The following is a 24,939-nucleotide window of genomic DNA, read 5'->3' as shown; positions in this document are numbered from 1 at the left end:
TTAAACCTCCATAAAAGGACTGAGCCAAGGGCTTGAAGACCTAAGGACAAGTTGGCCAAAGCCTGATCTTCAAGAATCTGCTTTGAGCCTGTGTCAGATGGTAGCAAGGCAGGTACACTCCTTTTCAGTACCTTTATCAAATTATTATGGGCAAATAAAAAACAGAAACCACAAGTTTTAAATCTAATACACTCTAAATGGGCTGGAGAACTCAGTAATGGAGTTGCGACTTTTGCACTTGCATAAAAAAGAATTGCAAACTTGGATCTATCCCCTTTAATTGAAACCCTCCCGTTTCAGTATGAAAGCCTCCCCACCCAACAACACAACTGCAGTCTCTTACTAATATGAACTGGATTCATTTGCTGAGACAGCTCAATGAGCAATCAAAAGGAAATTTGCCAGAACATTAACACAGCAAACCCTATACAGCCAGCTGGGAAAACAGTTCTAAACACCCAATGTCCAGATTTTGGAATGCAGCAGAAAGGGGATCGTTAATTTACATCCTCTCCAGGAGAGAGCACCCCAATCCAGGGGGAAAACATCATAGGAAGGGGGCACAGCCTAAAATGTTTTAAATGTCACAAAAAAGCAGGTTCCTGCAAACTACCCAGAGGCAGCAAAAGCAGGAACTGAGTAGAAACCATTTGTGATGTACAGGTGCATGTGCCCTGGGGATGGGGATGGGAAAGGTTTCTTCAAAGCTGACCCTACCTTGAAAGGAATAATCCGAGCTCTCCCTGCAGCTGCAGGCAACATAAATATGTTTGGAAAGAGATGGAGAAGGACAACACAGCAACAATGAGACAGAGTGGAGAGCAATTACTTCTTGCTGTGAGATGTCAGAGCCTCTTGGGAGGTCATCTGTCATTAAAACAGGTTGTTACATGAAATGCAAGGTCTCTCCACCCCCAAGGCAGAAGAAGCAATGGATGGTCAACATGAAATGGCAATATATCGAGACAAGAAAAAAGAAAGGGGTGAGGATTTGAAACGGAAGCATGAATGTGTCAGTCACCTGTGGATCCCTCCGCTTATCCAGCCTGAGTAACCTATCTGCCCCTACTGCATCAATTTTGCAAAGATTAATATAGTCTAATGATAGAAAATTGTGTTCAAATGTAGCAATGGGGTGGGACTAGGGAATCGCACTATACGTTTCGTTGAACATCAATACAAAACACAAAGGCAAACATAGCAAGATCATAAATTTTTTTTTTTTTTTTTTTTTTAACTCCTAGGACTCCTTTCATCTTATCGGAAGTTAAACCCTAAACCACCCTCATAGGATTGCCACCTTTCCCAGAGATAAATAATGGCCATTTGTTCATGCTTTGAGATTCTGCAAAGGCTTAGACATGATACTTAAGTAGGATTTTATAAAAAGTCGCCCTCCTTCATTTTAAGCACTGTTTTTCTGCCTTTGTTGACTTGAACTATCAGTCACGGATCATTAAGGCGCTCTAGAGCACATTTTAAAGTGCTTCCTTTTTATGTTTCCTGTTTTAAGTATGAACTGATAAGCGGGGGAAAAAAAAGAATGCATTTTTGTGATTTTCTTAATTTTTGTGCTAGTCAGGACATAAAATATTGGTCATGCTGGTAAAAAAAAAAACAAGGACCAGTGGTAAGCTTACCAACCAATGGTGGCATGCTTCGTCCTTTCAAAATAAAAAAATGTAAGTCATTGATCTTGCTACTTTTGCCATTGTGTACTGTTTAAATGTGATCATGATTTAGGGCAGTGGTCTTCAAACTGTGGGGCGGGCGCCCCTAGGGGGGCTTCAAGTGATCCCAGGGGGGGGGGGGGGGGGGGGGGGGGGAGCCAGACTCTGGCCAAAAGAAGCATTACACAGATAACAGTGTTTTGTTTTAAGCAGAAACATGCTATTGCATTTTAAAAAAGGTAACAGTACTTAACTGCAATGTTTAAATACGTCTAGACTTAATTAAACATTGCCATCTTTATAAAATATTTGTGTAAAATTCTGAGGGGGGCCCCAATGATTTTTATTTTTCAACTGGGGGGCGCAGCATTAAAAAGTTTGGAGACCCCTGATTTAGGGGAACATTTTCTAAAATAAGAGAGTACCTTCAGAATAAATATTTTTTCATTAAACCCACAAAATTTAGTCTGGACACAATATGAAATGTACTTTTTGTCAGTCAAGCTGGGTGCAAAAAAATTGCAAAATGAAGAATTTATTTCATAAGTATGAGCATTTTCTTTTCAATATTCGTCTACTTTTCACAGCTAAAAACGATATTTGAAGCTTTGTAACATTCCATTTATTATTCACAAGGTTTCTTTTTCGTACACAAATAAGGCGGGTGGTGTTCCCTCCGAGGACAGAACAGTCTTGTTTATGCCAAAAGAAAAAAAAGAAAAATCTTCCAGTGAACACGCACGCAAACGGCAGCTCGGGTATATGAACAGTGATCGTCTTCTTTGCTACTGTCCAATGTCCAAACAGCTGCCATGACACCCTCACAGGAAGTGACGCGCTCCGACAGAGAGCCTTTCCCTCCCTCTGGCAGCAAGGTCAGAGGAAGTCAAACACACCATAGTTCTTCGCTGCTTGACAAAACAAACACAAGGGGTTTAAAAACAAAACAACACAATAACTTAGGCAGAAATGAGAACAAAACAGTATCAGCTATTGACACTCAGTGCTTAAAAAAAAAAAAAAAAAAAATGAAAAAATGATGCTGGTTAATTTTGTTAAAACCAAAAAAAGTGTTATGTCAAGCCAGGCAAGCAGGCAATCCCCCCTGCAAACAGTAGACGGTCCGGAGCCCTAGGTGGCTGGATTAGACTACAAGTTCTGCCGATTAGTGCAGCATTGTCAGTGAAGTTCAAAGGCGCACAGCCACTTATCACAAACTGCGCCGTTTCGTTTCCCTTTTTTTAAAATAAAAAATATATGATATCAAGACCAAACGAACACGCTGGCATTTCTCAAGGGCAAAAATAAAGGATAAAAGCAGATGAGTTTTTTCACATCACATCCACAAAGAACTCACTGGGATTTCCCATCGCCATTCGGAATGACTGTCTACTAGCGGTGAGTTCAGGGGGCACGGAGGCTAGGTCGCGGCTCGGCGGGGCGCCTGGAGGCCCCATGGCAGACGCTGGCATCATCATCATCATGGGAGGACCGTAGAGAGGAGGTACCCCTGGAGGCCCGTAGGACTGGTGCGTGTGGTGGCTGCGGATGCTGTGCGCTAGGGAGTGGTGGCTCCGGTGGCTGTGGTGGCTTATGTGGCTGTGATGGCTGTGCTCGCTAGCTGGTGCGGACCGCTCGCTCGCAGCCCTTTCGCGACGCGTCGTACTCCTGGTCGTGTGGTCTGACTCGCTGCCACTGCCGCCAGACTTGCAATCCCCGCCTTTGGCTTCCTTCTCTTTCCGTCGGTCACTGCCGCTTCGGTTGGAGCCGCTACTCCTGCTTCCTGTTAAAACAGGATAGAGAGGCCACTTTAAAGAAACCGTTTAAGTGTAAGGGTATTGTGAGGTTACTGATTGCGCGTATTGAAACTGCAAGATAGGGCATGCATCCCCATCATCAGACGACCCACAAGGACGCCATTAATATATGAAACGTAAAACACGCCCGTGGTACTATGAATGAGATCCTGAACCTACATTCAAGGGCAAGAGCAAGATGCAAGCAGTGCCAAGCTGAAATGCGAAGACCAGTTCCTCTGAATTACCACATTCTGATCTTTCTGTATTCTAACTCCAGATTAGCTGGGTCCAGCCGCCATGATGAACTGGACCTAAACATCCCTCAGAAGTAAGACACAAATGGCTTTCCTGTTCCACTTTTATTTCCTAGCTACATTTTTCAATATTTATCTGATTCTCAACAAGAACCCTGAAAGGAACCACATTCTTTTTTATTCTGAATACCATCTGTAATCCTCTTCAGTTGCAGTGTAAATGTGCTCTCTTTTTTGCTTTATAATGCTGGCCTGATTTTAGCTCAACAAAATCTCATGGAGGTTTCCAAATGAACTTGGCCTAGGCAAACTTGGCCTAGATGTGTCAGAAGGAGTATTTCCTGTTGTGCCGGCCCTTGCACCAAACTGCCAACCCTCTTTTCCCTAATAAAAATGCTTTTCGATACTTGGGTTATCCGGTACAGATATGTATTTTTTTGGGTGGCAACAGAAGGTTGTCTTGCAAGAGACCTGGGCAAGAGGCTTGTGATCGCTGAACACAGCATGTGGATGGGGCTGGCAAGAATCTTTACAATATCAAGCTGAATGTAGACCATCCGGCTCAGAATTACTAACAGTAGAAGAAAAGGCAGCAAAGACAGATATATAAAAAAGATACAAAAGATCTAACCTACACCTATGGAGCAAAGAGTCAATAAGGGCCCGAAGAGAGTATCTTTTCCTACTCAAGACAGAATATAAGAGAGTACACTATTATATTGGTGTTACATTAGATGGACGTATGAGCTTTACTTGTGTTAGAGGGTGCGGTGACCATGGCAACTACTGCTTCAGACTTAAAATTATATTAAAGTTGATATTCTGCTCTGCAGCACCCCTGATTAAATCAACCATGTGTGTATGCCCCACTATAAGGGCTGTGTCCTGCTGGAAAGGTATATCTGACATAGATAGTATAGGTGCAATCAAAAGATGAAAAGCATGCATTATATACACAACTCTAGAAGTAACTTTGTGGAAAAAGCTTTACTAAAAACAACTAAGGACTGGAGTGGTAAACTGAAAGGAGCAGACCCTGATCCCACAACTCCTACCCCCAAAAACACGACCTAGACATGCCGTATTCTCTGCTGCTATCTTGACGCTTACGGGAAGTTTCTGGGCCCAGGCCTGCAAGACATACCTTCACTGTGCTGACTGCCAGCGCTGCCCCCAGCGTAGCTGTATCCAGGCTCTGGGAATCCGGGGTGCGGGTTGTAGGGATGCACCGGCGGGTACTGGTATGGAAAGGCCATGGGCCACGGTGCTGCACCTGGGTGTGGCAGAGGAGCCAACGTGTCCTGATCCGAAGCCCCACTCGAGCCGTCTCGATCATTCAGAGAAAGATTTGCAAGGTCTGTTACGAAGAGACAAAAAATCTTGGGTACATTTTTCATGATTCAGTAGCTGCAACCGTCTTACCCAGCATTTCTTTGTATTGCACCTACAGACGCCCATCTCACATTATGGACAGAATGCATCTCACTACCTTCCTGATACTTGTTTTATGCAGCCTTCAGCGGTGTAGGTGCTAGAGAAACATCTAATGGTTGCACTTACCCAGTTCATCGGAAGAAAGCTTTGTCTCCTTCCTGGTCCCGAGCAGCCTTGGTCCTCTTCCAGATAGCACACAGGTTCCCACAATCCCCTCAGCCAATCACTACGCTGCTGTCACCAGCAAGACAGCAGCGTCGTGATTGGTTTGGGCACCACGTTGGGTGCTCACACAGGGAGTGGGACCCTGTGCAGTTTCTCCTCCCAGCTGTGCAATACATTCGGGTGAAGAAATGCTAAGTGTGCATGTGTGTTTGGCCGGCAATACAGACAAGCGCACTTATGGTGCACATACCACTCCTCCTCCAGCCCCGCCACCACAACCTGGCTCCAGATGCAAATAAAATGATAATAACGTCTCGTTATTATCATTTAATTCTTTCTTCTCCCCACAAGCAGTGGGGCAACGCTTCTCCGCCGCTGACTTTTACCCAGATCACTTTGAAAGTATTTCTTTATTCGCACTCAACAATGATATGCTGCAGTCCAGAAGAGTTTTGTTATCCAGTTTTGAAAAAATATATAAATATTTGCAAAATGACGCCTGCTTTATTTCCTCTTTCGAAGCATCTTTCCAGATTCTGGTCTAATGTGGCACCTGCCCCGATAGATGTGTGATAACGTCATATTTTCTGTAATCTTGCAAGTACGCCTGATACCAAGCCTGCTTGAGAGCAAGTTCCCGTACAGCAAGAAAAGATGGCATTAAGTGTGACAAGGTTTCAGACCTGTGCTAACAACTGACAGCAGGCAAGGGCCTACCCAGTATGCACCCTTTGAGGAATCTACATAGTGAGAGTGAAAAGCACTGGGAAGGCCTTTTGGTGGACAGCAACATTATGAAGGGTTGGGCCCTTTGTGGTTACAGGCGAACTGTGATCAAAGCAGTTGGCATTAGGGCTGCGTGGTAGAGCTAGAGTCTCCTCGCCTAATATAGATCCATGTAGTAGTGCCAGCTAAGGCCAGCCTATGAGGCAGGTTATGCCGAAGGCTGACCAACACATCAGTGAGGAGCACAAGCTCACGCCATGCCCGGTCTTGGATGCAGAATTAACAACACAATGAAATCCGACAGTGTGGGACTGAGAATTTATCAGGTGTGATAAATAACAGTTAAATAGAGTTTTGCCTCAAAGAGGGCATAACATGCCAATGTTGATACTTACAGCACAAAATTCTGCCAGTCCCTTTATTAACTAAGCCTCTTCTCCCTCAACAGTCCAGTCCATTCTTTCTTCTCCACTGCCAGCAATTCACCCCACAGCACCAAGAAACCACTGGTAATTGTATTAATAATTAATATTAAAAAATAAGCATCAACATCAGCCTGCTTAATAAGTGAGATACCAATCTCCGAAGGGTTTAAAACCATGCATCCCGGCATCTATTCGTCCTTCACTGTCATGACCATATGTCACTTGCTCGAATAGCCTTTCATTGGCTACAAGTTCAAGCAAACTGTTCTCCCTTGTTAATTAAGCCTGCTGCAGCTCGGCTCCTGATCACATGTACAAGAGATTTGTCTTGTACCATCCCTTCAGAAATCTAGGAACTATTGAGCAGAAACTACTTTTGATCCATTCATTCCTTCTCAAGTTTGGAAAAGGATTCCTTCATAAAGACGGATCATCCATACATCTCTAATCATATCTTAGACTGGAAAATGACTGATACTTAGGGAGTTTTGAAATACCAATCTTTACTTGACACCCAAGACCTGGGCCTGCTGATAAGACATCCTACAACAGCTACGCCAGTGAACATCTGTACTCTGACGTTACACAAGGTTTTCACATCTCCGTGTAGGATTATTTCATATATTTGCTGTTTTTCCCAAACTATACACATCCTTATTTATCTATCTATCATCCTTATTTGTCTATCTATATTATCTATGACATATGGCTCTCTAAGGCCACTCCCAGTATCTTGTACTACTATAAAAAAAGAACAAGATACTTACCTTCGGTAACACCTTTTCTGGTGGAGATAATATATAGTTGCAGATTCCCTACCTTTGAATTTCCCCCAGGCGTCAGACTGGATCCAGAGATTTTTGTAAGTAGTATCCCTGCGATGTGTTAGGTGGCATCGATCAGCTCTGCGTCCGCCTTTGGCATTGTTCGAGACGGATATGACGTTGCGGTTCCTATATAGGTGCCACCCTGGTGCCCTGACGTCAGTTTCTTTTACCAACTTTGCACGGCAGAGGGGCAGAGCAATAAAGAAACTGACTACTGGTGTGTCAAAACTAAGGGCCTGAAAGGGGAGTCCATGTCCCAGTTTGCAGAGCAGGGAGGATGAGTGGGTCAGTAGGGAATCTGCAAATTGATATTGTCTCTACCAGTTAAGGCATTACCAAAGGTAAGTAACTTGTTCATCTGATAGAGACTCTCGTTGCAGATCCCTTATCTTTGAATAGATACCCAAGCAATACCATTAACGGAGGAGGGTCTGCAAAGTAAGTTGATACTAGAAAGTTCTGCAGGACAGAACAGGCAAAGTGCCCGTCCCTAGGGACCTGACTGTCCAGGCAGCAGTGTTTGGTAAAAGTATGCAGAGATGCCCACACTAACGCCTGGCAGATGTCAAGGACTGGAACTTCATGTGCTAACGCAGTGGTCGCAGCTTTAGGTCAGGTAGAATGAGCACACAAACCCCGAGGGGTTGCTTCTTACAAGGTGCGAAGCAGATCTTAATGCAGAGTACGACCTATCTAGAGATGGTCCGCTTCTGAACTGCCTGACCTTCCTTTGCACCCACATAACTGATTAGCAGTTGATCATCCACCCAGAACTCTTTTGTATGATCAAGGTATAACGCCAACAATCTTTTTGGGTTTAGACGGTGGAGTTTCTCCTCCTCCTTAGAAGGATGTGGGGGGTGGATAAAAAGTAGCTAAGGTGATGGACTGACCTACATGAAATGGCGTAACCACTTTTGGCAGAAAGGAGGCCCTAGTGCGAAAGGAAGGGCGGCTCAGATGACAGTGCATGCAGCTCACTGACTCCCCCCTCCCCCCGGGCACATGTAATGGCCACAAGGAAGGCTGTTTTTAGAGTGAGAAGTCTGAAGACAATTGTGGAGAGGGCGCACATCAGAAATGTCAAAAACAAATTAAAATCCCATTGAAGCATTATGAAGGCGGATGGAGGAAATGATGCGCAAGACCCTTGAGGATCCTATGTACAATAGAGAACTTAAACAAAGAAGGCTGATTAGGCAACCTCAAAAAATAGCAGCCAAATAACCTTTAGGAGTGCCCATAGCAGAGCCCTGCTGGGCTAGGGAAAGGATAAACAACAGAACCTCAGAAAGAGGGTTAACAGACTTGTCTGTGCACCATGCCACAAATCTTTTCCAATGACAGGTGTATACCGTTTTAGTGGAGGGACCCCTGGCTGCCAACATTACGTTACAGACCGTGGAAGGAAGGCCAAAGGCTGTCAACTGTTGCCATTCAATCTCCACGCAAGGCGGTGGAAAGTGGGCAGGTTTGGTGCAGAACCCTCCTCTGCTGCTGCGACTTAAGATCCTCCCGAAGGGGCAGTCTGATCGGAAGATCAATGGGCATGCTGAGCAGCTCAGGATACCAGACTCTCTCTGCCCAGCCCGGAGCCACAAGGATTACTCGGGTCCGGTCGTTCTTGAGAACTCTGAGCAGAAGTGGTATGGGCAGAAAGGCGTACAGGAGGCCTGAGTTCCACTCGAGAAGAAAAACGTCTCTGAGCGATTGCCGCCTTGGAAACTCCAATATGCAAAACTGCTGACATTACGCTTTCTCTGTGGAGGCGAACACATCTAACCAAGGCTCTACCCACTACTGAAAGAGGCCATGTGCCTCCAGACAGAGACACCATTCGTGATCGTCTAAGCATTGTCGGTTGAGTTTGTCTACTCTGGCATTCAGAGATCCTGCCAGATGTTGAATCACCAAGGATATGCCCTGCTATTCCAGCCACATCCAGAACCTCCTGACAAAGGTCCCGTGACCCCAACTTGCCCTGCTTGCTGCAATACCACATGGCAGTGGTGTTGTCCGTGAACACCTGCACCATCTTTCTCTTAATAGAGGGAAGAAATGCTCTTAATGCCAGCCTGATCGCAAGGAGCTTTAACAGGTTGATTTGTAGTCCAAACTCTGCTGGAGACCAGGTACCTAAGATCTCCAACTCTCCAAAATGACTGCCCCATCTCAGGAGTGACGCATCTGCCATTACTGTCAGATCTGGTTGGGGGAAGGGAGAGGGATCTGCCTCTGACCCAATCGCGATTCATCAACCACCACTGAAGATCTTTTGCAGTCCCCTCCAAGATCTAGACCTTGTCTGAGAGATTCCCCTGATGCTGCGCCCACTGGAACTTCAGGTCCCACTGCAGAGCCTGCATATGCTATCGGACATGTGCCACCAGCAGGATGCAAGAGGCCATGAGGCCCGGCACATGGCCCAGCAGCCTCAGAGTCATTCTCACCGAAATCCAGGATAGAGGATGAAACATCGGTCTCATAGCCTGAATATACTCGACTCGGCACTAGGGAGAATAATGCCAAAACTGCACAGTGTCCAGAACAGCTCTGATGAACAAGAGCATCTGGGAGGGAGTCGGGTACGACTTCGGCATGTCTGTAGTGAACCCTAGTGAATGCATTAGGTCCACCGTAGTCTGGAGGTGGGAGACAACAGCCTAGGGAAAGCTTGCCTTCAACAGCCAGTCATCAAGATGGGGGAAAACTAAAACCCCTGACCTTCCTAGAAGGAGCCGCAGCCACCACCATCACCTTGGTGAACACCCTAGGGGCGCTGGTAAGGCGAAAGGGGAGCATGATGAACTGAAAGTGCTCATGGCCTACTGTGAATCGCAAGTAACGTCTGTGGGCATGCAGGACAGAAATATTGAAGTAAGCGTCCTGCAAGTCCAACGCTACCATCCAGTCTCCAGGGTCCAGGGCAGATAGAACCTGAGAAAAAGTGAGCATTTGTCCTTTTTGGTTAACAGAAAGGGCTGGGAATAGCAACCACAGCCTACTTCTGGCATGGGAACCCTCTCTATGGCTCCTTTGGCCAAGAGAGCTGTAACTTCGTCGCGGAGAAGGGACAAATGATCCTCAGTCATCTGAGTGTAGGATGGTGGCATGGATGGAAGGGTAAACTTGAAGGGGAGGGGGCAGCCCCTTCGGATTTTCTGCAAAACCCACCTGTCTGACATGATGGATTGCCAACAGAGCGGGTAATGGCGAATCCTGCTGCCAACGGGTCTATGGTGGGGGATAGTCAGACTAGGAAGGTTTAGAAGCTGCTGCAGAAGAGGGTGGTGGGCTGTCCAGACAGCATGTGCAGCACTGTGGCTGGCCTGGAATGGACACAGTTGTAGGCCCATTCGTAGGCATGAAAGGGGCGAAAGGCAGAGTACGGGAATTGGGGGGTTGTCGCCAGGCCCAAAGACCTGGCCGCAGCCTGAGAATCCTTAAAGTGCCCAACCACTGAGTCTGCCTTGTCTCCGAAGAGACAGGTGCAATTAAGGGCATGTCCCTCAAAGTCATCCCCTGAAAAACCAGAAGTCCTCAACTAGGCATGGCGCCAATGTCGATGAAACAGCTCTGCCTAGCACGTTGGTCGTGTTCAGTTCGCAACATTTTGTGAACCTGGCTGCATCTCTCCCATCGGCAACACCCTAAGAGAGTACAGCCTGGCCTCCTCCGGGACCCCTGGCAGCACTTGCACAACCGTATCCTACATCGTGTGGGAATAACGGTCCAAAAGGCATGCGGTGTTCACGGACCACAATGCAAAGCTGGTAGAAGAAAACATCTTCTTCCTATGTGTGTCCAACCTTTTGGATTTCCTATTCGGTGGAGGAGAAGGGAAAGCACCCTTGGAAGTGGAGACTTGGATAATCAAGTTGTCAGGAGTGGAGTGTTGAGCCAGAAAACTTGGGTCCCCTGGAGCGGGGCAATGACGGCGGGCAATCATCCTGTTCACATGAGTCCCTGTGCTTGATTTGGACCAGGTACCCAGTAGCACATCTGTGAGGGCCTCATTAAGGGAGAGCATGGGTTTTGGGGTGGAAGCTCCCAGTAGTAGCACCTCTATCAGGAGATTAGTACTGACATCCACGAGGGCAGCTCAAGGTCCAGGACCTTTGCTGCCCTCCTCACCACCATAGGGTATGACGCTCCCTCCTCCATAGCCAAAGTAGGAGGAAAAAGCATGGCAGTATCTGGAAACGTATCCTGTCCGCTGGCTTCACCAAAGTCAGTGTGCCAGGTTCTTCCTCATGGAACTGGTATTCTAAAGGGTCCAGCGACCCCCTCCCCCCCCTCCATTCATCCCAGCAACTCAAACCACAAGAAAAAGGATCAGAATCTGACCTAGGAACCGAAGCTCCTGCCGGCATCAGAACTGGCGTCGTACGGCGCCCATCGGGCTCAGTGTCGGAGTCGGGGAGTGCAATGGGGATGTCGCCGCCCACGGGCCCAGCTGGCGCCGAGAGCGTTGCATCGGACCGGCGTTGGAGAAGGTCAGGGTGGTAAGCCTGATGCCAGTATGGATCCAGAACTGGATTCTTGGGTGCCATTCAGGGCCGGGGCCCAAGCCCATGGCGTGGAACACGAAGGGTTCCCTTCTGACTTCCATGCATGGCCTTGTAAAACTCTTTTAGCTGGGCAGGGGTCACTCCGGCTCCCGTACACTCGGGGAGGCACAGAGTCAGCCTAGGAGCAGGCTTGGCAGAGCGAGATCTAGAAAATCGATGCTCCCTCGTCTCCTTGGCCGACAGAGGAGAAGTCTAAGAATGTTTCTACTTCTGAAATTTCTTCTTATGCCTTGACTTACTCGATCGCCCTGAGGAATTAGAGTGAGAAGATGATGATGATGGAGGACGCCTCGACCGATCCCAGGACTTTCCTCTCGACTGACATCTCGACGTGCATGGATTTGAGCCATCAGCTGCAGGAAACGCTCCCTCAAAGCCTTCGAGTGCATGGAATTACACCCGGAGTACAACTTTGGGTCGTGGTCGCGTTCCACACACCTAAGACAAACAAAGGCGCGGATCCGTCACAGACATCACCCGATGACAAGATACGCAGGACTTGAAGTTGGTCTTTCTGGATGACATCCTCGACACCAGGCCCAGAACTAAAAATAATCTTCGAAAAAAAGATGAAAAAAGCCAGTCAAAAAATGTCTGAGCGGGAACCTCCATTGGGACCAGTGCTTGCTGGCGTGGAAAGAAAAGAACTGATGTGAGCGCGCTGGGGTGGCACCTATATATAGAACCATGGTGCCATATCTATCATGGACGATGCAGACAATGGACGCGCAGCCAATCGACGCCACCCAACAGCTGTTCACAAAATTCACCAGATCCAGTCTGACGCCTGGGGGAAAGATAGAGGTAAGGAATCTGCATCCAGAGCCTCTATCAGATACACTAAATAAATAAATAATAGCAAACCTTGCACAAACAGGGGTAGTAAAACCAAGGACCCTCATAACTGAGGCCTCAGAAGAGGCTTGCTATCCTATGAGTCAAAATCAAAAGGAGACAACAAACTATTAGGCCTGTGTAAAATGTTCCATTGCACAGGTGTAATGTGCAAAATTTCTTATTATGCTAATTATACAAAATTACATAAACTAGAGCAGTGCAAACTATTGTACAGCTTTTTTCTTGAGTGGCCTTAGGTTAATTTTTAGAGTAAGATACCCCTTAGGGCATTTTCCCCAACATTTCACATGGGCTCATTGAACAAATATGTGATTTTGCACACAACTACAAAATTCTGGATAGCTCTGATCAAATGACGCGCTAATGAACAAAGGTTTGAAAGGATCAAAATCTGCCTGGCAGTTCAGCAGCAGCTTACTAGCATTAATGTAAAGGAAACACAGCTTACCACATACTGTGGCAGGATTCAACTTATTACATTCACGTACAATACCGTTTAACCATTGAGTTCGAATTTCCCACAATGTAGACTCCAGTGGTGGAAGTAGATCTAAAGGGCCTGTAGAAGACAGACCAAGCATGATTCATGCACCTCTTGCACCACTATATTGGTGTTCCAAATCACTCTTGGAAAATGTTCAGTGCCTTCAAACTAATAGCCATAAGGATATGGTGTATCCTTTAATGACTGAGGTGTTCTATAAGAGTTATGTGGGAATCCTGCATAGATTAGTAGGATAAAGGTCCACTCTACAAATAAGATGCGCCAGGTACAGGGGAAGCTACTGCAGGTCGCAATTACAACGCACTGGGAGTTATTGGCAAGAGATGAGATGCTAGTATGAGCTGTTTGAGGTTCTGGATTATTATGGGATATCTAGATTATGCAATGGTGTAGCATGGTAAAACTGGAATGCAATAATAGAGCTGCAGGGACTCATCTCTAGAATATAAAGAGCTCCTTGGATTCTGGAGAAGATGCATTAGCAAAGCTAACAATGGCTGCCTGGTGAGTAGAAGACAGAGTGAGGAGACTAATGCTGGGAAAAGTAGATACTGCTGCTGACCCAGAATGAACTGGACACAGGTTTGTGTGACCTGGTTCAGAAGGGACAATAATATAGGGGTGCTCTATATCAGATCTAGTGAGCTCTGGCAGAGCAACCTGGGATCCTTCAATTGAAAGAGTTCGGCTGTTATAGAGCAGAATATTCTAGGAGAGTGGTGGGTCTACCATGTGACAAAACATTCCTTGCAGTGAATAAACCAATTTTGGAAGAGTTGCTAATGCTGTCTGAAGATAAACATTTTCCAAAACATTTTCTGTCTTTAAATTATGATTCAGAAGAGCACAACTTAATTATGGTATATACACCTGAAACATTCATTAAGTCACCCCCCAAAATTTGTTTACGAGTGAGACAAATACAAACTTAACCGGCACTGAATCAAAAGCATCTGTTGCTTAGTTAAATTAGGAGAAGGTTTCAACGTACTGCCGCAGAGATCTCCGAAGATGTAGTAACACTGCTCCGAGAAGGTGATTTTATTCACTGTGTGTCGGATGTAACCAGCTTTGAGAAGATTGCTGGCATACTTGCGGGCTTCTCGGCGATCAGTGAATCCTTCCACGTGGTGATAAAGCCAATCTACCACATCCGAACCTGCAAATTATACCAACATTTTTTGAAGCTATGAGACCATGGAACCGTACAACCCACAAGAGGCACTGCCAAGAGCATGTCAAGCCTAGTCCACATTCTCTGCTCCCTCTTATCTAACGCTGTCCTCGGATTCCAAGATCTCTTCCACTTTGCTGCAGCACAAAGCCCAATATAGCAAAAATTAATACACTGCAGCACAGCTCAAGTCTACAATATCCCCACTGCACACTGTAGCAATGCAGAAATCAAAAGATCATTAGATCTGTAAAATCAACCAACTTACAAGTCACATGCAACAAGAAAGCTCAGCTTTGTTGAATGCACAAACAATACCACAAAAGATCTTAGTCACATACAGCCATAGAATTCAGATACCATAAGCAGGTATCTAAGGAGCACAGAGTGATGTGACAGATAAGATAAATCAACGCAACAGTCCCTGCAGATAAAGGATGCAGCAGAACTTTGTTAAACTAACACTTACCTATGAAGGCATTGGGGATGGTGATTTTGAGCCACATCCTGTCCCGGACCTCAAGACCGGACTCGGAGGAGCGCATGGCCTTCACAATGGTGGCCATGTCACTGTGGATGGACAGGTGAAAGTCATCGAAGCCTGCAGATGAGAGTGAAGGGCAGAGGAAGGGAGGGAGGCAAGAGATGAAAGGGGAACCCGGGTAGCAGTTAGTTGGGGACAGGAGGCGAAGGGGGGGGGGGGGGGGGGGAGTACGTAGATCAAGGGAGGAAATTGGGTTCAGGTTAGGGATTGTAGGAAGGAGGGAGAAATGTACGACATGGAATTTAAATGAGTGTTCAAGGCATGAAGATGAAGACATCAAACAATCGAAGGGAACAATACATTCTAGGGCAGAATTTAGGAACTGTGCTGCCATCTGGTAGGTGAGGGATTCCAGAATGGACCCCTCATCTGTCTCCATTTTAACATTCATAGTAGCTGAAGGTCCTCTCTCACATCCAGTTTTACGTCCCTCTGACCAACATCCCAATGAACTATCACTAAGCACACTGCAATCGCTCCTTTGTTCGCTGCTGGAAAGATGATCAACAATCTTTCTGACCACCCCAACCCTGCAGTAATCACTGACCTCAATGCTCACATCTGCCATACGTGTCTTTTGTGATTCACTAATTTCTGTAAACTGTTGTACAAACACTGTATTGTTTCATCTCTATAATAAGCCTCCTGTCCAGCCATTTCTTGCACCCGATCTTCACCTCCCAGAGAGGGTGAGACAACAGGACACTCTGAGATAATGTACAGAGTTCCTATGTGCCGGACACTGAGAGCAGGAATAGTTACGAGCTCTTGCAGTGTCTGCTAAAATCTGGGCAGGTGATGCTGCTGAAGTATCCCTTGCAGCTCTCAATGGAAGAAGCACCAATTAAAAAAATCTAACTGAAGCAACTGCGTCTCTCGACCCAGAACCCAACTACTGGTGTTTGTCCGCTTTGCAAGATTAACTCGAGACACTGGTTTGTTTGGTTTGGACTTTTCTGTCTTGTTTTTGGCTAGAAATAAATATTTAAAAACTATGTTTATTGAATCTGAAAATTATACCTGACTTTCAGAGGCCAATTTTGCATTTAGTATGTGAAGTGTGACAACAGCAGCCTGTTTAGTTATATTCATTGATTTTACTTGTGCTTGTCTTAAAACATTGGCTGCGTCTAAAAGTTATTTCGTTTCACATCTGTAAATTTGGGTGTGTGTGAGATGTTTTCCTTTTTGCTGGATTAGTAACTGTAATATGTGCTCTGCAGAAGATTTTTTTTCTTGGCATCTGTATAAGGCAGATTATTGATAAGTTTATAAAACTGTACTGTCCTACGCTGTACTAAACACAATTGGATCAGAAATAACACTGGGAGAGGTGGTCCTAAAAACCTGTCCTAAAGAGATACCTGACAGCACAAGCTGGCCCCAATCCAATTACTACTTGTAATCCCAGTTGAGAAAACACAGGTCGCCTTTACTAATGCTGATGAGTAACAACGTGTTAAGTAAAATTATCTTTTCAACTATTCAAAATGCCCCTTTCTTTCTACACACGTCTGCTTCCTTGGCCTTGTGTTGCTCTGAAAGGAAGGCATTGCTGACAACATTAACAGCAATGAAACCTGCAGATGGGCAGCATATCAATGTTGGATCCAATCAATTTTCACTTTTCTCTATACTCTACTGTGCAAGAACACGTATGTGGTCCTCACGCTGCCCCTCACTACCCTAATCCAACAAACAAAGTCGCTAACTGTGCCTGCTCCTTCGCCATTGTGCCTCCACCAAAACATTCACCACCTCCACAGCACATGCAGCACCACCTCCACAGAAGACGCACCATCGCCGTCACAAGCAATGCATCATCACCTCCACAGGAAAACTCTGTGTATTTATCTCACCCGCTGGAAGTTTTCTTCACATGTCCATCTCCACTGAAAGACTGGTTCATGACTCAGACACCTTCCCTGGAAGACTGAACCCTGCAACATTGCCTGCTCTGCAGCACTATTCCATGCGTCACCTACATCCAAGGAAGAATGCACCACGGAAGTACTGCCGATGACTGAAAAACTGCTGAATGCATCAATCATCTCCACTGCAACACATCTCTATGCATCCACTTCATCCACTGGAAGAATGATCCTTGGAGTTACCACCTCCACTGGAAGATTCTTCTCTTAATGGATCACTCTGAAAAGCGATGTGACATGTTCCACCCAATCCACTGAAATATTTATTTTATACAATTATCTTCACCAAAATGAAGTATCTACCACAGCAACTACAAGTCTGGGTTGGGCATATATCACCTGCACTTCCACTGGTATTCTAATCTACTGCCACAATTGTGTGACTACAATATGCTCACTCGGAAAAGCAAAGTGAAAGATCTCACTGTTAATACGCTTATGATCTCAATACATCTACTGGAAGTCTGCAGCTTAGACATACCAGCTTCACTAGAAGAATGCTCTTAAAATGATGAGCCTTCCAGCACCTAAACATTTCCGATTACCGCAGTCAATCTTTTGACTAACTTCTTTACCAGGCCTTTTATGTTATGGACTATTTTCTAATGGCACAAAGTGTTGCAGGACTACAGAAAATACCCGCCTTGCACAGACGAGTGCTCAACTTTCATGTGTGTGTTAGGCGCAAATTCTGGGATTTCCGCTGCCTCTTCCTATGGACAGCCACAAGACGGATTAAAAAATGTATTGTTCCCCAATGCGGCAGATAGCAGAGGTGAGAAGCCATGCGTTGGGGGGCACGGGAAGCCCTGGCATGGAGCAAGCACTTACGTTCCATTTCTGGGATGGAGCTGGTGATGGAAGAGCTAGTGGAAGTGACTGTGCTCATGGAGGGGCTCATACCATACGCCGGGTAGGTGTTGGTCATGGCTGCCGTGTGCGATACCCAGGCCGCTGGATCAATCGGTCGTATAGGTTCACCTGATGAGGGAAGAACAGACAAGAGAGTAACTCAGCATAGAATCTTCCTCACCAGACGCATACTGATTCTGCTGATTGTCGTTCACCTGGAAATACAAGGATATTAATTTCAGAAGATTATCATGGACGATCCCATTACTTTATCTGAATGGTAAAGAAGAGAAAAAACAAACAGAATTGTGTAGCCGGGGGAGTGCTGGATCTCAAAAACATAACGTCCTTTCCCTTGCAGGAATTTCTGGAAATGGGAGTGGTACCAAAGAAAAGTGATAACTTGAGATAAGGTCAAAGCTCATTGGAAGAGGGCTAGGAAGTAGCCAAATAGTAAGGAAGGAATAGAAGAAAGGGGATGGGATCTAAAGTCAAAGAAGACCGTGTAAGATAAAAGAAAGGATCACAAAAGTGAAACTGGGAAAGGGAAAAGGTTAATATGTATTGTAAACCCAGCTAGAGAGCACCAGAGGACTGACAAGTAAAATAAGACCAGAATTCTACGACTGTTTACTGATGCCTTTCACATCGGTTTTAAAGGACAATTTGAGTGGAAATAGGAAAAGATACAAGACAGCGGGGAGACCTAGAAACAGCAACTCCATGATTTGGTTTTAATGAAATTTCTTGGACAATCTCATCAGCTGCCTAACAGCACCTGCCCAACTTAGGGTTATTGTCTCCAGCATTTTTATTGTTTATTTTTACAAATGACGGCAGTGATTTTGACTGTAATATCGAGAGGTGCTCTCTAAAGGGGCTTACACAATTTAGGAGTGTTAAAAGATACCTAAAGCGCACGAGGATTCTTTATTTATTGTATACTAACGAGAGGCACACGGGAAAAAAGATGATAAGAGCCTGTAGAGGATGAAGTCAGGAAAGACATAAACCTCTTTACATGGTCACTTAGTGTTCACAGGGAGGTTGCATGTGTAGGAATGACCAGACCAAAGAACCAAGGTCAGCAATAAGGAAAAATACAGATATTATAAAGGCTTAAACCAGTGGCCAATCCTTTTAGCTGATCTGGCTTTGTTACAGAACTGATTGTACCATACTCTCATATACACAAACCAGATGAAGGTCTCATCTGAAGAATTATAAACCTGAATCCCAGATTATAAACTCCTTTATTAATGCTAAAGGGCCCAGACTTTTAATTTACCAAAGAGCAATAATTGGATTTTGTATGTAAAACTGTAGACTCCAGCAAGAGTGCTTTTCTAAGGACACACATCAGGTTTCACTTACTCCTGGGCAATGTGAAGCAGCCCCTGGGGGTGGGATCCCAGCACTTGGCCACCGTCAAGATGATAGGCCTGTTGGAAGAAGGACAGTATTAATAACCTATAAAACCGATGAGTCACAGTGGTTCCACATATGTCGTCTCTCCTCCAAGGATGAGCTTCTCTCAAGTAAGAGTTCATCCATGCTTAGAACAGGACAGATCCAAAACCCATCAAAAGCACACCAAGCAAACCTCAACCATCAAATCGATTCAAGTCAATCTAATTTGCATGTAAATTAAATTTGGTGCTTTCTTAACATCAACTACAGGGATCTGTTATCATTCTGAGACTGGGCCAGAAACTGCTTAAGTTCCCACTTCAAGAAAAACCATAAAGCTGCTACCATAAAATGCAATTTGAGCTGCACAGTCATCCTTGCATCCCAATGTATATATCATGTGCAACACATGATGGAGACATACTTCCGGCCAGGATGCCCATGGAAGAACAGTGCTGGTAGCAAGAGGGATTCATAGACTATGGAGTACAGCAGTTACTACACAGATAAACGTTCCTTATATTTACATCAGCTTTCTAGGTATTTCAAGACATTATGAATGGACCACTACGTGGATATGGCAAGAGAGCAGGCGTAAACTAGATTACACTTTCAACTGAAGAAACTGTGTAGAAGAGTTAGCCATTGGCCATCCATTAGGCATCGCCTTTGAAACGTCAACGAGAAAGTAATGTTTGTAGAAGGGACGTGGAGCAGCCATGCGGCTGTCCTGCACATCTCCTTTATTTGGGCAATCGTATTGTAGGCAATTAATGCTAAACACTTAAGAAAAGTCATTAATACTGATGTGGCTCACAGGAAGCGAGAAAGAAACATCCTGTAATTTTTGGATTTCATAGCACATAGAGTCATACAAAAATCCATCACTAGCTACTCACTATAATCATGCAAGTACTTTCCGCCTTCTCTATGGGCTTGTTTAAGGTAGGAACTGAAGGTTTTTCCCAAGCCCCTGAGAGGCCATAAGTGTATGCAACGCATGACCATCAACAGGCAATGCTCCCAGACCGGTCTGCCATGCATCCGCTCCAGTTCCTGCCCCCTCCCCAATGGATCAACACCTCTGATTAAGTCAGAGAGCAAGGCGGGGGGGTAGGTCTTTTAAACAAATGCAAGGAAAGGAGCCAAATGACCAGCAGTACAAGAGTCTCTGTGAGAAATGGAACAACTGGTACAAACTGTTAACCTTACTGTACTGTCTCTTGTACCACTATTCATCCAGACCCTTGGTACATTCACAGTCCTCACTCAATCCTTTTTATGTGTGAGAAATCCCACACAAGAGAAAAATCAATGGATACGAAAGCTTACTCCAGCCTACACCAGCCAAAAACATTCTTGAATACTCAGTGACCAAACAAAGTACCTCCTCTAAAGCTGCAGTCTTTATAATTCTTAAAGAAACTGTTAGGTGTTGACCAAATGGCTGCCTTGCAGATTATGCTGATCAAAATTTACCTCTGAAAAGACACTGCTGATTGGCTGGATCCAAAAGCATGTTATACAAATTTCGCAATAGGTAACATTAACAATTAATTCTGCACTCTGAAGTTATAAAGGGCTATGTTCCATTAGGACACTAGGCCAGAAACTGTTTGAGACAGAACTACATAATGTGCACATTTAAAATTAGTTTTCTTTGTATGTTAGGCCATTTTAAGTGTTATAAATAACAGCCACTATTATAACCATATGGGACTGAACTACTCAGAAGGGAAAAGGGTTGAATAGGCCTTTTTGCATTGCTGAAACTCAAACATATGGCCCTCTGACCATAATCAATTAATCAAATATTTGTATAGTGCACTACTCATCCATAGGTCTCGAGGCGCATGTGTAAGCGTTGACCATACACAAATATCAAACGTAAGGGCTCGCATAACTATATTGCTGGATTTCTGAGTCCTTTGTAGAGTTTGTCTGTCTCCACTAAGTGACATCCTTCTTTTTGTTGACTGGACCATCCCTCTCCCTGACCCCTCACCCCTGTGGTTCTGTTTCCACAATTAAAAGTTGCTGCTTCCTCACATTTCAGTTTCCGCAGTAGCCTCTAATGACTGCAGTGTCCTCATCTGCCCCACACTCGTGTTCCTGCTCTACTGTAGTTGCTTTCTTGTCTGCACACAACACACTGGCACCCAGTGATGTTTTCCATTTTGTGGAACGGACAAACACTTGCAGGAATAACAACAGAGGGCAGACTGGGAATTCACTGATGCTGTGAATACTGAGTGAGTACACAAATCCCTTCAATCTCAGCGACAAAGGACGAACATAATTCAATGCGCATGTAGGAACTGGCACAGAAGGAAACAAAATTCAAAAAACATTCCACAGAGCATTTTCTGGGATTATTGTCCATTTCAAAAGTCAAATAACCAATAGTCTTGCAGTTATCAGTGTTTTTACTGGGCAAGATCTACAGGCCAAATCAGTCGGAGGTTTAGATATCATGCTGTTAAGCTCAGAAGTCATGGGGACAGAAGACTAACAACCCCCCACCCCCCCCAACCACCCAAAACAAAGGAAGAGCAGGAGTCTCCATGTCTAATTGCAAAAGGTCAAGTAACAGAGTTGGTGAAGCCATCTGAAAGTCACCAACATCATTTAATGGACCAAGGACTCATGAGACTTGTGGGCCCATTGGGGGTACGCAGTACGGGAGGCTGATGGAAACTATCCCCCGTCAATGCATTCTCTAGTGAGGAAGGATCCAGCCACATCCAGCTTGAGAAGAAGTACAACTACGCCTCTGGTCCCCTTGTTGACAGGTACGCTTCTAAGGACCTCAGAGTAAAATTAGATAGAAGTCAACTTTAATTTAAGCTTCCATCAATGTCACATGTTTCAGTGATTTCAAGGGCAAAGTCTAAATGCAGCCACATGTTCAGAGACTAAGGACAAGCCTGTTTGGCTGATAGTAAAGAATTTCCGCCAAGCCCCAGAGGATACCCTAGGCGTAAGGTGGTATTTGATAGTGGTGTCACAGCTGTTGAGTCTTTGGTTTGGGGTAACGATCAGACCAGTTGATTGGGATTAGTTATTTGATTATGGTACGTCACTTGTGTCAGTATTCCAGCCTGTTTCTGTTGCATGGACTGAGATATACTAGAAGCAAAGAGATCTGGGCTGCGATGTCAGATAGTGATCCAAGGAGGGGCTTAGACCTTCTAGGAGCGTTAAAAAAAAAGAAGTATAAGAGGGCTCCCTGTTTGTTCAATGTGTGGAAGAAAGCATGGACTCTGTGTGAGCTCAAGAAATTAAATGAGTGGATACTTCTGAGCAAACAGACTGGCTTATTGACCCAATCGTTCATAGCACGTCCTCGTGCTGTAATGGGATGCTGTTGAAGAGGGCGGCTGTGCAGGATTTGAGTTGTAGTTCTAATGTCATGCATGAGTAGCTGCAAGTGTGGTGAGTGATGTGACATAACAGTTATTGGATTGTGAGGGTTTACACATCCAGGTTATAAAGTTATAGTTTTGTTGGTATTACCGTATGCATATTTGTTATTGCTGGAAGTATTCAGGCCTGTCGTAGCAGAAGACTGTGCGTGGTGCACTGGGCTTTGAGAATGAGTCTCCGGTCTACTGAGCGCCAGTGAACTGCTATTATTGCCAGTGAAATCTGAGGCGAAAGTGTAACTGGACACAATACTGCACATGCTGGACCCTTCAGGAAGTGGATGAGTGGAGGCCAAGGTAGCATCTTAGCACAGTATAGCCATGACAGATGAGACCAACCAGGAGGTTGCATATCCCTACCTTAAGATGCCAGACCAATTTCACCACTTCCAATAGAAACAACACAGTTAAGATCGGTTTTATATGTTATCTACAACGAATTCAACTCTACTACTACAACCCTTCACCTACACTGACCATTCTGAAGTGAAGAACTGACTGTAACTATTTTATATTATTTAATCTATATAACCCTTATGCTAATTACAGTTCACATCAAATCCGATTTAATTACTTTTAGTTAGTTAAAAAAAATCATTTAAGTACCCTTAACCTAAACTTAATCTTTTAACTGCATGCTTCATTAATTTACTTTTAAGTTAATAAAAAATAGACTTAAGGTAACACCTGTGGCAACCTTAACCCTTAAAGAATTTAAATGTAATTGAATTGACGTTATTATGCATTGCATTTAATTATTTTAAATTTGCAGAGTTTACCTTTAACTGCGTTCCCTTGATTTAATTGGAAATGAATTAAATAATTAATCCTAATCACTATTTAATTTCATTTGGTTAATTAAATTAGTAACCCTACTCTAACCTTATAGCAGATCGTAACCTTGTATTAATTTTAATTATATGAAGTACAAGTATCCTTTACCTTATTTTTAAATTAACTTACATACAATAAGATACTTCACTCTAATCAATAATTAATAGAAATTATAATAAATGTAATGATATATCTAAAACTAACCTTTATCTTTAAAATAAATAAATAAATAAATGACCCCTCGCAATTTAATTTAAATAGCTCTAAATTAACGTAAATGCTATTGTGCTAAGATGCATCGATGCACTGGAATACTCTCTAGTAGCAATTTTGAAGAAGAGGTCTTATTGTAGCAGCATCGCTGTAGTGGAGGCTCACCCAACAGGACTATTGTGGGAGGGACGAGGAGATGCACACCATAGTTTTGGACATCATGGTTTTCTCAACATGAACCTCCAGGAATTTCTGTAAACTTGACTCTTCAGGCCTGCCTTCAAAATAGAACATCTGTGGTGGTGAAGACAGTCGGGCGCATGTCGTCAACCATGCCTCAACAAATAAACTGTTTTATCCATCAGTACCCAAGGTTACCAAAAAGGCAACATACTTCTGTATAAAAAACACCAAAATTAATAAAACAGTTTTGAGGTGAATTAAACACGTGAGAATGATGTGGTCTTGAGGTGAGCCCATAGTGTTAATGTGTTACCCTACAGTAATTCTGGGCAGGTGCACAGCTGTTAGCCAGGGATGGGTGGAAGGATGCGGGATCTTGGCTTTGCAAGGATTCCGTCTGAGGTGGTTTTGTGTTGTACACCGAGGAGGGCTTCTGGTACCCAGGTTAAAAGCACAAGGGAATAATGCACAATCCATAAAGCCCTATACTTGTTCCCAAATTTCCTGTTGTGTGCAGCTAGAGGCCACCTAATTAGCCATGCAAGGAAGTTCTAGATCTTTCTCCTTTAGCTTCCTCCAGTTTGTACTTCCCAGGCAGGAGTTAACACTTGGCTTGTGCATGAAACAGGATAGCCCTGGCTGCTCTTGGCCAGGGCTGCTCTTTCTGGCAACAGGTTCCGAGTCAGAGTGGTATTGACGCCAGGCTAATTACACATGAAAAATGAGTCATTCTCTTTGTCTTCCCTCGGGTTGTTTCTTCAGTCTGAAGCTCATCACAAAGAAGCTTAACGATCATAGGCTACAAAGAGACAAAGAAATAGAAATTGGAGGGGGGACTCTGGGTCGGGTGAGTGGGCGAGAGTCTGAACCAAGCACAATAACACTGACATAACGCATCAACCATGTAAGCGGGATGTGTTTAAGGTCCAGCGATGAAACCGGAGCACTTTATTCTATAGCAAGCATTGGCAGACTTAAACAATGTACATGGATTTGACGTAAAGGGATTCAAAACACAAGGTTTCTGCCTTCTGGAGACCATGGTTATGCCGAGCACACGAAGGACTCCATTACGAATTGCCCGGGATGATATACCAAGGGAGATACCTATTTGGGCAACTCCAAGTGATCCCACATTT

At 44.6% G+C, this 24,939-nt stretch overlaps 1 protein-coding gene across 2 annotated transcripts in view; it reads right to left on the bottom strand.

Annotated features, from left to right (window-relative positions):
- Nucleotides 1-2,175: 2,175 nt before the first annotated feature.
- The window catches only part of DVL3 (dishevelled segment polarity protein 3), a 308,433-nt gene continuing 285,669 nt past the window's right edge, over nt 2,176-24,939 (bottom strand). For both annotated transcript variants that reach the window (XM_069212937.1, XM_069212938.1), the window contains 7 exons: nt 19,110-19,177; nt 17,715-17,864; nt 14,878-15,009; nt 14,226-14,393; nt 4,868-5,080; nt 3,028-3,453; nt 2,176-2,578 (listed from right to left, as the gene is read on the bottom strand). In XM_069212937.1, the coding sequence (XP_069069038.1) occupies nt 2,547-2,578; nt 3,028-3,453; nt 4,868-5,080; nt 14,226-14,393; nt 14,878-15,009; nt 17,715-17,864; nt 19,110-19,177 (1,189 nt within the window). In that variant the 3' untranslated portion in view covers nt 2,176-2,546. The remainder of the gene's footprint in view (nt 2,579-3,027; nt 3,454-4,867; nt 5,081-14,225; nt 14,394-14,877; nt 15,010-17,714; nt 17,865-19,109; nt 19,178-24,939) is intronic.

Source organism: Pleurodeles waltl, chromosome 11 (assembly GCF_031143425.1).
Source record: "Pleurodeles waltl isolate 20211129_DDA chromosome 11, aPleWal1.hap1.20221129, whole genome shotgun sequence".
Taxonomy (NCBI): Eukaryota; Metazoa; Chordata; class Amphibia; order Caudata; family Salamandridae; genus Pleurodeles; species Pleurodeles waltl.
Note: the sequence above shows the minus strand (reverse complement) of the source record. Positions and strands in the feature narration are given on the sequence as shown.